The following is a 13123-nucleotide window of genomic DNA, read 5'->3' on the forward strand; positions in this document are numbered from 1 at the left end:
GCTGTCCCACCAGTCTCCTTTTTAAATATTTTTCCTCCCTGGTTAAGCCTGTGTCCTTTTCATATTCCTCTTTTTTTTAATGTGACTATTGCCTTCTCTCCCAGAAGCCTGATTTTTGCCAGAGGCAGATCCTGTGCCACTCGAGCACCAAAAGCACCCATGTGGGTGTGGGAAGGTGTAGGTGCAGGGAAGGGGTGAGGATCAGAAAGGAAGATGTGGGCTGTCCTCATCACCCTAACTTTGTTTGGCAGTGGGGTGAGATGGCAGCTCTGCTCCAAAAGGCACTCCAATCATTTAGGAAAGATTAAATTAGACATTCCCTCAGTCCTGTCCTCTCCTGCTTTAGCAGGGCTTTTGCATACATGAGGCTAAAGAGACTAAGCTAGGTTAGGATAGACTAGACTAGAACAGAAGAACTTTCAGTTGCAAGGGAAAAACAACCCTGTCCTGGGATTTGTCTGGGAGGAAATGTATCTTTACCCTATCACCAGACTGCATCATCAGGCATTTTGCAATGTGTTTGTACTCTGTTCTCAGCTGCTTGCCATGCAGATTTTACACTGCTGTGAAACTGGAGAGTGGATTAGAGTTCACATACAGCATACGTACTCCCTAGAGTATGATTTTGTTGAAAATTTGAGCAACTGTCAAGACAGCTAAAAGCTATGGAAGCCAATAAAATGAGCAATGTGCCCCAATAATAAAGTCTAAATGCTTGTGTTTATTGTTTCTGATTAAGATATTTTTAACAAAAGTTAAAGCAAATGCAAGCTAAGGACATTTACTAAAAGTCAGAAGGAAAAAAGAAAAAAAAAAAAGAGTAAAATTATCATAAAATTATCTGTGTTACCCTCCTTCTTTACATTTTTTCCCCCTACTAACAAAAAGAATTTGTCTGTATGTTTTGGGTTTCCATTATTCATAGGTAAATAAAATGTACTGGAGATATTGCAGATGTATTGTGATATTTAGTGAATTCCAGGAGATGGAGATCTACCCAGTAACAAATCAGAATGCTTACAAACATCTCCCAACCTGCATCTCAGGAGCTGACTTTCTGATCTGGTTTTGTGCTTGGCATTTGTTGTGTTTCATTTTCTGCTGAGTCAATTCACTGTTTTACAGCAACATTGTTAAGTGGCTCATTAAACATGGGTCTGCATCATACAGCCTCACATCACACTGCAGAGATATTTGCAGTTTACCTTTGAAACAGATTTAGCCTTGGGTTAGACTGGAGGGTCACTGGCATAAATCAAATCCTGAACACCACCAGACTGTACAGCCTTGGTGACTGAAGGATCAAAAGATTAAATCTTGTCTGTCATCCTATGTATATGTGGGTGGAGAGGCACTCTGTCTATGAAGAGCAATCATAAGGTAGTTATCTTGCATACAGTATCTGAGTATGAAAGGAAGAGGTGGCTTTCTGATTATAGAAGAAATTGTTCTTGGGGCACTGGCAAAGCATGTGCTTCTTTTCTTTTTTTTGTGTGTGATTCATTCTTTTCTTTCTTCTTTGTAGCTATCCCACTTGCCTCTGAGTTGGCAGTGGAGATTTTGGAAAAAGGAGAAGTGAGATTCTGGTTGCAAGCTGAAAACCTGTCTGGTAATGCAAAGGCAGACTTTGTATTTAATGATAAAGAGATTTTCAATGGAGAGGTAAGCTTTTTCCTTGCTTACATGTGTTTGCATTTCTATGAGTATCAGTAAGAACTAGCATCTGTCTCCAATATACTTCAATCTAGTGTTCCACCCTAATGCATTTTCATGAGAAATACCTTATTTCATTATTTCATATTGCTTTCAAATATGTCATTGAAAGCATCATTAGAAAGATTTTGTCCATAGTTCTGAGCTGCAGCTGAATTCTACTGGATGCAGTTTATAAAGCAGAGTTAAACAACCTACTGGTTGTCAGGACCACAGGAGTTCCTGCAATAAGTTAGTCCCAGGTAAGCAGTTACTGTGGTCTTCAGGGAGTCACTGCAGTAGCCCAAATTGATCCTGGTTTCCTTCATCTGTGGACCTCATCAACCCCTGTGCTTGGTTCTCACTTCTCTTTGCTGTCTGGAGGAATTCATTACACCAAAGAAAAATTTCCAAGTGATGGTTTCCAGCAGCAAAGCTTGTTCCTCCCAGAGACATGACACGGCCTGCTTTTGTTGCAACACTGACATCAGGGAGAAGGCAGAGATGGAGCATTCTACACAAAACCTCATAAAAATATAATATTACCCAAGGAAAGTGTTATTCTGAAGAGATGCAAATCTAAACTTTTCTAATGAAGAACAGAGTAGCCACCATACAACAGGAATGTCACGTTTGTATGGCATTGGTAAATAGGCTTCACCTTTAGCAAATCTCTTATTTATTTGATCTTATATTTCAAGCTGGAGCTAGAGACAGTAGGAATCTGAATAAAGAAATCAAAATTTTGCCTAAATATTCCATAGAATGTTAGACAAATATTTTTGACTATGGCATCCATTAACTGTTGCTTTACTTTCCATTCTTTAAGAAATACAAAATGAAGGTGGACCAGAAGACTGGCCTTGTTGAAATGATTATGGATATACTTGATGACAAGGATGAAGGGACTTACACTTTCCAACTACAGGATGGGAAAGCAACCAATCAATCCAGTCTTGTCCTCATTGGCGATGGTAAGCTCATCTATATTGAACATTAGGCTGGAAAAATTATACCAAGGCTACTTCAGTTGTCATCATATTTTCATTACCAATAGATTTTCCAGTGGTTTTTCATGTCACAGTGCTTTCCTGACTAATACAGCACAGGGCTGTATCTGTGTGAGCTGAAATTTTAAAAGTGCTTGGAGGGAGGGGAATTGTTATAGAAATGTAATATACTGCAGCCTGTCATGGTTTGCTTTCCTATGGGTGGAATGAAAATTTCCCGTGTAAAAAAACCCACTCAGGCAGGAGCAAGTAGCTGCACCTCTGAGAGCCTGAACAGCTTGCTGACTTTGCTGCTGCTCCTTTGCCTTCCTCCTGAGAGTGGAAAGTAGCCCTATGACTGGGGATTATGCTTCATCAGAGGTGACACATTAAACTCCTGGTGACTGCAAGCAGCTGGGAAAGTTGGGTTAGCTGTAATCAGCTTCTGACACTTTGAAATGTTCAGTGAAAACCTGACCTTGTGGCAGGATTCTCACTGACCTCCCCGGGACAGAGCTGCACCTGCGACTGTGACACTGACCCTCAGTGCTGTACAAATGACACACGATCTTTAATCTTGTGTTTCTTGCTGGTTTTAATTCCTAGTATTCAAGAAGCTGCGGGATGAAGCAAATTTCCAGCAAAAAGAGTGGCACAGGAAACAAGGTGATAATATGGATATTTATAAGAATGACATATGTGTTAGTCTGTTAAGAGTTTGCTTATGGTTATATAAACAATATGTATATTTATGTAAGTACATATATGTTAATTTGAAACAAGTGGGTACTGTTCAATAATATGCTCACCTTCTGAAGGAGAAACAGGAAAAATAAAACCACATTAAAATAGTATAATATTCTTGTAAAGAAAAACACATTTGCCTTTGGTTTTGTATCGGGAATACCATTGATGTGACCTTTAAAAATATGTTTGGAATTTTTAAACAGGTCCTCATTTCGTGGATAAACTGGGATGGGAAGTTACTGATGACTGTAACGTGATGTTGAAATGTAAGGTAAGGGGCAAGGAAAACCTTAAGTACAATGTTCGAAACACTTTGACCTACCATGACTTAGACAGTCAGGCTGGGAAGGAAATAAAGCCATGCAAGTTTCCTTGTGTACTCCCAGCTGCATATGGGACAGTGACAGTTTCTGAGGCTAATCACACTGGGGTGACTGCTAATCACATGTAAGAAAATACCTTGGAAAATGGCTTGAACCTTTTCCTACAGGTGTGTCAGCCACCATCCCAGGAAAAGGCACCTGAATAGGAATGACAAGTCATTGTAAATCATAGAATCATAGAATGGTTTGGTCTGGAAGGGACCTCACCCTATCATCCTTAAAATCCAGAAAATCCAGGACTTCCTCGTTTTTGGCTGGCTTAGGTGCACAGAAGTCCCCTAGCAGGATTTACTGGGTCCCTCAGCTCCTTGAGGCTGTTTGCAGTCTATTTCTCTCTCTTTTCTTCCCTGATGTTTACCCTTTTGCAACCCTCATTTTAAAATGAAGGCCTGCAACAGCTCACTCAGATCAAATTTTTAAGCTTGCTGTTCTCTTATGAGAAACTTGCACAGGCACTCAGTTCTCTTGCTCAAATGAAGAGATTAATTACCCTGCGGTTTTCATCCATCTTAGGTGGCTAATATTACAAAGGAAACACAGATTGTATGGTACAAAGATAGCAGGGAGATAATGGTCGATGAAGAACATGACTTCAAAGATGGTGTGTGCACTCTGCTGATATCAGAGGTGAGTGACTCTCCTTACTAGACCCCAGCTACCAAGTTAGTGTTATAAATTCAGTTGAATGATACAATCTCATCTGATGTTTCAGCAGAACAATTAAAAGGGAAGTGGGTTTTTAAAATGGAGAAAACTCACAAGCAGTCTGTGTTTTAGCTAAAGCAAGCATCTAGCTGCTCACTCAGTTTTTCAGGAAATGATGACAGAAGAGATAATAAGCTTGTCACTTCCTTTTCATCTCAGTTTAACAACAGAACGAGACCACAGTGACGTTGTGAATGGCATTGGGAAAGTGCTTGTCACTCAGGCCTGCAGAGGAGCACCCTCTTGGAGTCACCAGAGGGGTTTGGTCCATATCCAGCCTTCCTGCAGGCTTGAGGGGGTGACCTGAATTCCCCACCACTTCATCTCTTTGTTCTCCCTTCTTTGGCTAAGGAAGGGCAGTGTCAAGGGGCTGCAGGCCAGGACACCCCAGCCAAGGGGTCCCATCACATCTCCTCAGCCAGTAGCAGGCATGGGGGCAGCTCCCAGCATTGGGCACCTCCCTGGGGACAGGGATGAGATGTCAGCTTGGCTCAGGAGTAAAATCTAGGTTTTTCATCAGTAGTTGTGCTGAAAACTGGTTTTACTGTTACAATATTTCAGTTTTCTAGGAAAGATACTGGCACTTATGAAGTCATACTGAAGGATGACAGAGGAAAGGACTCCAGTGAGCTAAAGCTTACAGACACAGGTCAGAGCCAGTTTCTGTGTGCTGTCAGCCACACCAGCCTGACTGCTTGCCTATATGCATGTTTGGGCTAGTGCAGACAGCTGTGTGTGTCACCTTCCTGTGGCTTTGTTCTGTTTGTACACAAGACCATCTCATCTCATCTCATTAGAAAAACTGAGATTTTTCAGTTCAAATAATGTTTGAATATAGCTTATTGCATCTGAATTCTGTATAACTGGAATGTGATGAACAAGCTAAGTAAATGATAGCAGGTTTCCTCAGTAGGCCATCAGTAATGCATGTCTAGATGTATGGAAAGAAATTCTAGAACTAGATAATTTTTAAAGATTTCACATTTTTATTACGTTTTGCCTTTCATTTATTCAGAGGCTTTTCCACTCATTGCCATTACTGCATTTTCAAAATGTCACATATTTCCAAGCAAGTGGAGAAAAGCCCTCTTCATTAGAATGTATATATGGATGGGTTAGAATTCCAACAAAATAATGTCATTTACACACACACACACAGAGATACAAAATGCCTTCAGGTGCAGCAATATTCATCAAGGCTGCAGTTAAAAATTAAGTCTGGAAATCATGGGACAGCAGGCTATATTATTACTTAAATTTCTAATATGCATTCTAAGGTAGGTCTGATTTCTTTTTCATGCCTACTGGAGAGAATGTTTCCAAGCCAGTACTTGTCCTGTTATTGACTATGCCTGAGCTGCAGACACAGAGTCTTAGTCTCTGGATTTTATTTCCACAGCTTTTTCAGATCTCATGAATGAAGTATGCAGGAGGATTGGTAAGTACTTCATTCTCTTTTCAAATGAATGACTCATTGTGACACTCGATGAACGGCTGCATAAAACCATGTGCTCTTCTTTCAGCTCTATCTGCAACAGACCTGAAAATCCAGAGCACAGCTGAGGGTATCAGGCTGTACTCCTATGTTACTTACTATGTGGAAGATCTGAGAGTAGGCTGGGTGCACAAGTAAGTACATGAAAGCTTTGAAAAACTCGTTGTAACTTTGGGTTTGTAGATTCAGAAGGAACCTGGATATATGAGAGAGACAAGGGTTATTTTTCCTTATCTCTCATGAGACCTTTTCGTGTATGAGTGATCTCAGTACATGACACCCATGTGAAACCAGTACTGGAGTCAGGTCTTGGTGGTGCGGGGCCCTCCCATCATTTTCCTTACGGGAAAGATAGCCCCATGCCATGGAATGCTGACAGGGCCTTCTTGCTGCTTCAGAGCATTTCACACCCTGCAAATGGAAGCTGTATCTTTCCCTGAATCAGCATTAAGGAGTGATGCAAATGTAACCTGAGAGGCTGACAAGGTTTAAAAGAGGCCAGAACCACAGGTTCAGAGATACCTAGCCTGGAGATCTGCTTGTCTAGATGCCAGAATTCACAGGAACTGGGACAAGCAAGTAGGTCCTCTTAAAGCATGGTTTTAGTTTAGGAGGCAAAGCAAGTATCAGTATGTGCTTGGGGCAGTAAAATCCAGACAGCTCCTCCTTGTGAGTGCTACAAACCTAACCAAGGCAGACAGAAGGACTGATATTAAAAAAAAAAAGAATTTGAATGCCCAGCTCCTCATAAAATTAATGTGAGTTACATAACCAAATCCACAAGACGGCTTTGAATTCTGTCCGTGCAAACACACTGGAAAACACAAAGAAGTAAACAACTTAGATTTCATTTAATAGTAATAACATATTTTAATCCCTTCAAATCTATCATTACTATTCTTGCTGCTTCACATCCTGTGGACATGGTAGTAGTTATTCTTTAGGATGGAATCTGAATTACTGATCTCTCAATAAAAGCCATGTAAATGAGGCACAGAATACACAGGATGTGCTGTAGCAGTCTGGCTGTAACTACTGACACAGATGCTCACCAGCAACACTGTCAGAGAAATGGAAGCAGTTTGAGTTTTCCCTGTTTCTTGGCACTTGGTTTGACCTGGTACCACCAGGAGTCCTAAGTATGTCAAAACTGTGAATGCATATGAAGTATTCTGGGGTTTTTTTCTCTCACATGCATTTTTTCCTCTCATTTCTCATTTAATTTTTAGAAACTAATTTCATACTGAAGTACATCAAATTAATCTAGAAAAAATCTATTTAAAGTTATCAGTTTAAAGATAAGAAAAATAGTAGCTTGTTTGACAAAAAACTTTTGCCTCATCTGGGTCAATTAACTGCTTAGCTAGGAAGCTGAGAAACTGATTTTTTGTGTGTGTGGAAGAAGATATACTTACAGAAAAGAATGTCTAATTGTAAACAACAAAGAATAGCAGAGAACAGGATCATTCGAGTGTGCATCAATTACCCAGAGATTTGGCTTTTAAATTTGTATAACTTTTATGGTTCAGCTCATAGAATAACATGCAAGCTTTGAGAAGATCTAGATCTTGAACAGAGAAAGACTCATGTCAGTTCTGTCCCTCTGGCCCAGAGCTTTATTCTGTTCAAAAGTTTCAAAAAATGGTGCCACACCATAGCACTTTGGAAACCATTTAGCAACTGCAGATGTACTCAGTGACTCAGAAGCAAATGCATTATACTCCAGCAAAACAAATGGGGAATGTGTATTTTTCAGTGATACCCAGATTAAGTTCACAGACCGAGTGAAGACCGGTGTCACCGGGGAGCAGATCTGGCTGCAGATCAATGAGCCAACTCCACAGGACAAAGGCAAATACACAATGGATCTCTTTGATGGTAACACAGGACACAAAAAGACAGTGGATCTTTCCGGACAAGGTAGGCCATTCCCTCTGATAACATCAGCTGCATGTGGGAATTGGTACATAAAGCAGGAGCATCCTCAGCAGGATCTTGCTATAGACCTGGCAGCATTTCTGGGGACAGTGCAATTCGTCTTCCCAAACCAATGCTCTCGGGCCATAAATTATGAAAGTGTTTTTCCTGTTCCAAATACCCACTTACAGCTTGTCTACTGAGACAACAGCCCAGTTTCTGAGCTATCTTATAAACCCCCTCGTGTTGCTGGCATTGATTGGAAATTTTAAATACAAGTTGTAGCACTGAATGCTTTCTGTATCTCTCAAGTTATATTTGGGGGAGGAAGTGAGAGACAAGTTTGTTCTGTTATTTCCTACTGTGTTTCTTTGATGGGTATAATTAAGCTCCTTATTCTTCAAAGATGTCAAGACCTTTCATCAGCACAATGAAGGACTTTTAGGGGATCAGCTAAAATTATTTGGATTGACTGTTGGAAGCTTTTACTCAGAGAGACCACTCAGATCCTACAAAGCAGAGTAATTGCTGCTGAACTGCCAAGTTTCCATCCCCGGCCTTTCTCATCCCTAAAGCTTCACTTTGAGTCTGAAAGATCAGCATAAGGGAAATAACCTTATAATCATCTCCATGTTGCTTCTTCTGTACTCTATCCCCACTTCCTGAGAAAAGAGATTTCTTCTTCTCTTTCAAAGTGGAGAGGTTGATCTACTCCTGATGGTAGCTTAGACTGAATTTATGAAGAAGACAGCAGTCTGCTGTCTATTTTTTCTTCTGGTTTTGGGTTGGTTTTTTTTTTTGTTTGTTTTTTCCCCGGCCATTAGTATGATCCTTCAAAGCAGATGTGAAAAGCATTTTGGGGAAAAACAGATCTCTTGTATTCCATAATCCAGTCATCTCCCAAGTGGGGAGTGTGCGATCTGATCTACAGGGGTGCAGGAAGAAAACATGACAACTTCAGTAGTTGTCATAGCAGTACATCTATATGACAAATAAATACATAAATAAATAAACATATATTGGGGGTGCATGCTTAGAAGTTTTTTACCTGTAGGACTGCATGATAAAAAAATTTGGGAGACCAGTGCTACAAGTTGTGTATTGTGGGTTTCTTCCTGTTTTGTGAGACAATTTCAGCCTATTGTGCTCCTGCTATCTCTTTGTCTAAAAGACTGACTTTTAGAAGGAAAAAAAAGTGTGTTTATGCATTCATATGTATATATGTAACAGCTGCCTTATAGAAGATGACCTTTATTAGTTGAATCATTCAGCATTTTAAGACTTATACAATATGCACACATCTATACATTAATATTTCTTTAATGATCTCTGCATTTTTATGTGATAATTTATCTCTCAACCTAACTTTAAAATCAACTTTTCTCTTTACAAAGCATTTGATGAAGCCTTTGCTGAGTTCCAGAGATTAAAGTAAGTATTATGCCATCTAAATACAGTAATGGCAGCCATAAAATAATAAAAGTTTTTGTTTGTTTTGTACTGGAGCTAAATATATCCTGTGCAACAAATCCTAGTCTTACAGAAGTCTGTAGGAGTTTTGCATGTGACTTCTTTGGTGCAATTCTTATATAACAGTTAGGTAACAAAAAGTAAGCAGTATTGCCAAATGCTGGCAGATTTTCCCTAACAAATCAAAGGCAATTAAAAAGACAAGCTATTTTTCAACCACTCTAAGTAAACCTTAACTGAATTTTCACTTTCTTTTTGCTTTTTTCAACTTCAGGCAAGCTGCGATTGCAGAGAAAAGTAAGTCACCCTTCTTTGACTATGGTTGCAATAAACCCTTTACAAAGGTTTTCTTTCTCTCCACAAAGGCTGGGAGAAAGAGGCCATGTATACAAGTGTGTGTGCATGTGCTCATCCTAAGATTAATTTGTCTTTATAGCAAGGGGAAGCAAGGAGAGTGACCTTTTAGTGATTTAACCCTGGTCTGCATTGCAGCTAATACCACTTTAGTTACTGGTTGTGTTGATTTTTCCCGACTAACCTCCAGTTCTCTTCTCTAAAAAATTATCTTTATTGATGAGCTATGTTATGCATGTTCTCTGCACAAAAATCACTTTGTTTTCAAAAATGGAGGAAACAAGCTGGATAGTTTTGAACCATCTAAAATGTCAGATGGCTCTTAACTGCACACAGAAGTTGGTAAGAAAGCAACAGTAGCTTAAAGATTAATCCCTGAAACTCCTGATACTTTTGCATGTTTGTCAATTACAACAGGGCAATTAAAGCAGCAGTATGTAAGAATTACTTAAGGAATAAGTCATTAGAATTCAACTTGATTTTTTGAGCTCAATAGTCTCCCTATTTACAGAAAAAATGCATGGGAAAAATGTAACACATCAAAAAAATCTCCCAGTGCAGATGAATTTCAGGTCCAGAAAGAAATGAGAGCAGAACTGGCATTTGAAAAGTTTTGGAGAAAAAAATGTGTTATGTACACTCCAAAGAGAGTGTGGCCTGGATATGTAGAGAGACCTCAGCGAGTCCCAGCTGAGACATATGAAGGGCTGGTAACAGTCCTGCCTTGGTCATATAATTTCTAACCCCTGACCATTCATAAGGGGCTGACACGCTGACACAACACAGTCCCGTTCCTGGTCTCATAGGGTTGTTATCTCTGTGCTCCAGAGCACATCTTTCACAGAATATATCAGAGGGGAACATACTGTACAGTCATTTCCTTCCTCTGCCAGGTTCCACCAAGATGTATAATGAACAAAATTCATATTCCAGAATAAGTGCATGAAAGCCTGCATGTGATCAGCTTATTTGTATTTGTTTATGATTCCCATGGGACTCTGAGCTTAAAACTAGACCAGATAGTGATCTCATTTACACCCAGATACTTAGAAAGCACTGGAATTTCTCTGCTGTCCCTGAAGTCTTTGTATTTAGATTAAAACCTAATCTCACTACTTTACTAGGTGACATTAACTTCCTTTTGGATACACAACATTTTTAGTTCATGACAATAAAAGTTTACAGTACTAGATCTCAAAATTCATATTTTCTTTTGTGCACTCAGAAGTAGCACTGATGGCAAAATCTTCAAGCCACAGCACATGTACTTCAAATCCCTCTGTATGTGATTTATATCAGCTTTTAATACGTTTTGTTGCCAATTCACTGTTTTTTAAAATCCAAATTGTTTGGATGCTGAATAATTCTCTGCTAGCACAGATATCAGAGGCAAGTTGTACAGAAACAAGAGGAAAGAACTAGAGGGGAAACAGAATCTGGGACACGGTTGATTTTGAGACTCTAAAGAAAATGACGCTTCCTTATTTCCAGATCGTGCACGGGTACTCGGAGGCTTGCCAGATGTTGTCACCATCCAGGAGGGCAAGGTACAGTGAATTAACTGAAGCTTTACACAACAGCTTGAATGCCTTTCAATGATGGGAAAACATTTACTTTTTTGTTTGTTTTTTTTTCTTCAAAAAGATGCCATCTTTAAAATCTGCTACATTATTTATTCATTCTGTACATAATTCAACGCTCCTCCACAGATGGGTTTATGTATTCAGGGCAGTGTCTTTCTTAGATAAAAGTGAGATGACAATGTGAGCTGAGACTAAGACTCCTTATATAACCAGCTCTTTAAAAATTCATGCACAGGTTTCACAGTAAGATTTTTTAAATAATAGGGCATCAGGGAAGTTTAATTCCTTTTTTACAAGATAGCAAGTGATTCTGTCTTCTGCAGTTAACTTCGTTGCAATGTGGAAAGATAATCATACCTGTCAAGGCTGTCTTTTAAATGATGTAAAAGGAGTAAACCACATTAACTCAATCCTCATTGAAACAAAAGGAGAAATTTTTCTTTATTTTGTGAAAGTAAATGAGAAGAAAGCCAAAAGAAGTCACTAGTGTTACAAAGGACTATATTAGCAGAGTTTAACTGAAAGATCATTATAAGGCTCTCCCAAAGGAACACGACTACTTCAGTGCTTGAGCACAGAAAGATGACCCAGAAAATCAGTTCTGAATCTCACAGCCTTTTCCCAGCACATTGCTTCTACAAGTTGCTGCTTAATAGTTCTGAGACCAAGAAGTGCCTGTTCTTCACTTCCTGCTGGTCTGCCATTAGCCAGTTGCTCTTTCCATCATATCAAAACAATGAAATAGGGCACATGAATGTCATTGAAAACCTGTAACATGACAACTCCCATAAGGCAGCTTCCTGATATTTCTGGCTTTATTTATCTGGCAGTAGGTCAGCTGAGTTAAATGTCTGATTATGAGCAGAGCTGAAGTGCTAAGAATCTAAAACTGTGGTCTGAATGTGAGTTTACAATGTGAGTTATAACATAGCCAACAGTGTTCTGCTGGACTTCTGGGAAATTTAAGAATGCTGGCATTATAAAATGAGGTAACATTTCATTAAACATTTCATTAAAGGACTTAGCAGTTTGGGAAATGCTGCAAACTAAGAAGTACTTATAGGAGCATTGTAACTGTAGGTAGAAGACACAAAGAAACAGAATGAATTTGTAGGTTCTCAGCTAGTAGTGCTTGTCCTTCAGGATGAGGTTCTCATACTGCTTTGGCAGGGGATAAATTTGTGTGGTTATTACCAGTTTTAAGCTTTCTGACAAAAGTGGGTTGATAGGAAGTTGAGTATGAACTCAATACAACATAATGTGTAGAGTTTATAGAAAGGGAGTTTGTAAAACATGAATTGCAAAGTCTTACCCGGACACACATTGTCCTTGATAGCAAGGGCATTTGTCATGTTTGAATAAGTGACTGAAAAATCCACAAAAGTCCAGACAAATATCCTTGACCTTATGTTTCTGGATTCAGTGGATGATAATCTTGAGAAATGGAGCAGGACAGAGAGTGATCAGGGAAAACAGAGCTTGTTTGGGTGGTGTTGGCTCATCTCTGTTGTTTGCATATATGCTGGAGAGAGGGGAATGCACTTCTCTGTTGTGTAATTCATGCAAATTGCACAACCATCAAGGACTTTGAAAATCAGTAAATGAGATAGCAGAGGACTGGAAACTGCAGACTTTGATTCTGAAAACAAGCAGAGCCATAACTATAGAGTAATATGAGCAGACTGGTGTTCTTAGATGAAACTTTCAAGCATATGTGTATCTCAAACTTAATACTATGACTGTGATGCTACTTACTGGCTCTTCTTGTGAGCTGAAGGGGGGGTGTGC

At 39.4% G+C, this 13123-nt stretch overlaps 1 protein-coding gene across 2 annotated transcripts in view; it reads left to right on the top strand.

Annotated features, from left to right (window-relative positions):
* The window catches only part of MYOM1 (myomesin 1), a 74692-nt gene that overhangs the window by 54091 nt on the left and 7478 nt on the right, over positions 1-13123 (top strand). For both annotated transcript variants that reach the window (XM_030444158.1, XM_030444157.1), the window contains 12 exons: positions 1526-1662; positions 2522-2666; positions 3288-3347; positions 3632-3699; positions 4325-4438; positions 5078-5165; positions 5916-5954; positions 6040-6145; positions 7768-7931; positions 9323-9359; positions 9673-9695; positions 11244-11299. In XM_030444158.1, the coding sequence (XP_030300018.1) occupies positions 1526-1662; positions 2522-2666; positions 3288-3347; positions 3632-3699; positions 4325-4438; positions 5078-5165; positions 5916-5954; positions 6040-6145; positions 7768-7931; positions 9323-9359; positions 9673-9695; positions 11244-11299 (1037 nt within the window). The remainder of the gene's footprint in view (positions 1-1525; positions 1663-2521; positions 2667-3287; positions 3348-3631; positions 3700-4324; positions 4439-5077; positions 5166-5915; positions 5955-6039; positions 6146-7767; positions 7932-9322; positions 9360-9672; positions 9696-11243; positions 11300-13123) is intronic.

The sequence above is a fragment of the Calypte anna genome, chromosome 2 (assembly GCF_003957555.1).
Source record: "Calypte anna isolate BGI_N300 chromosome 2, bCalAnn1_v1.p, whole genome shotgun sequence".
Lineage (NCBI taxonomy): Eukaryota > Metazoa > Chordata > Aves > Apodiformes > Trochilidae > Calypte > Calypte anna.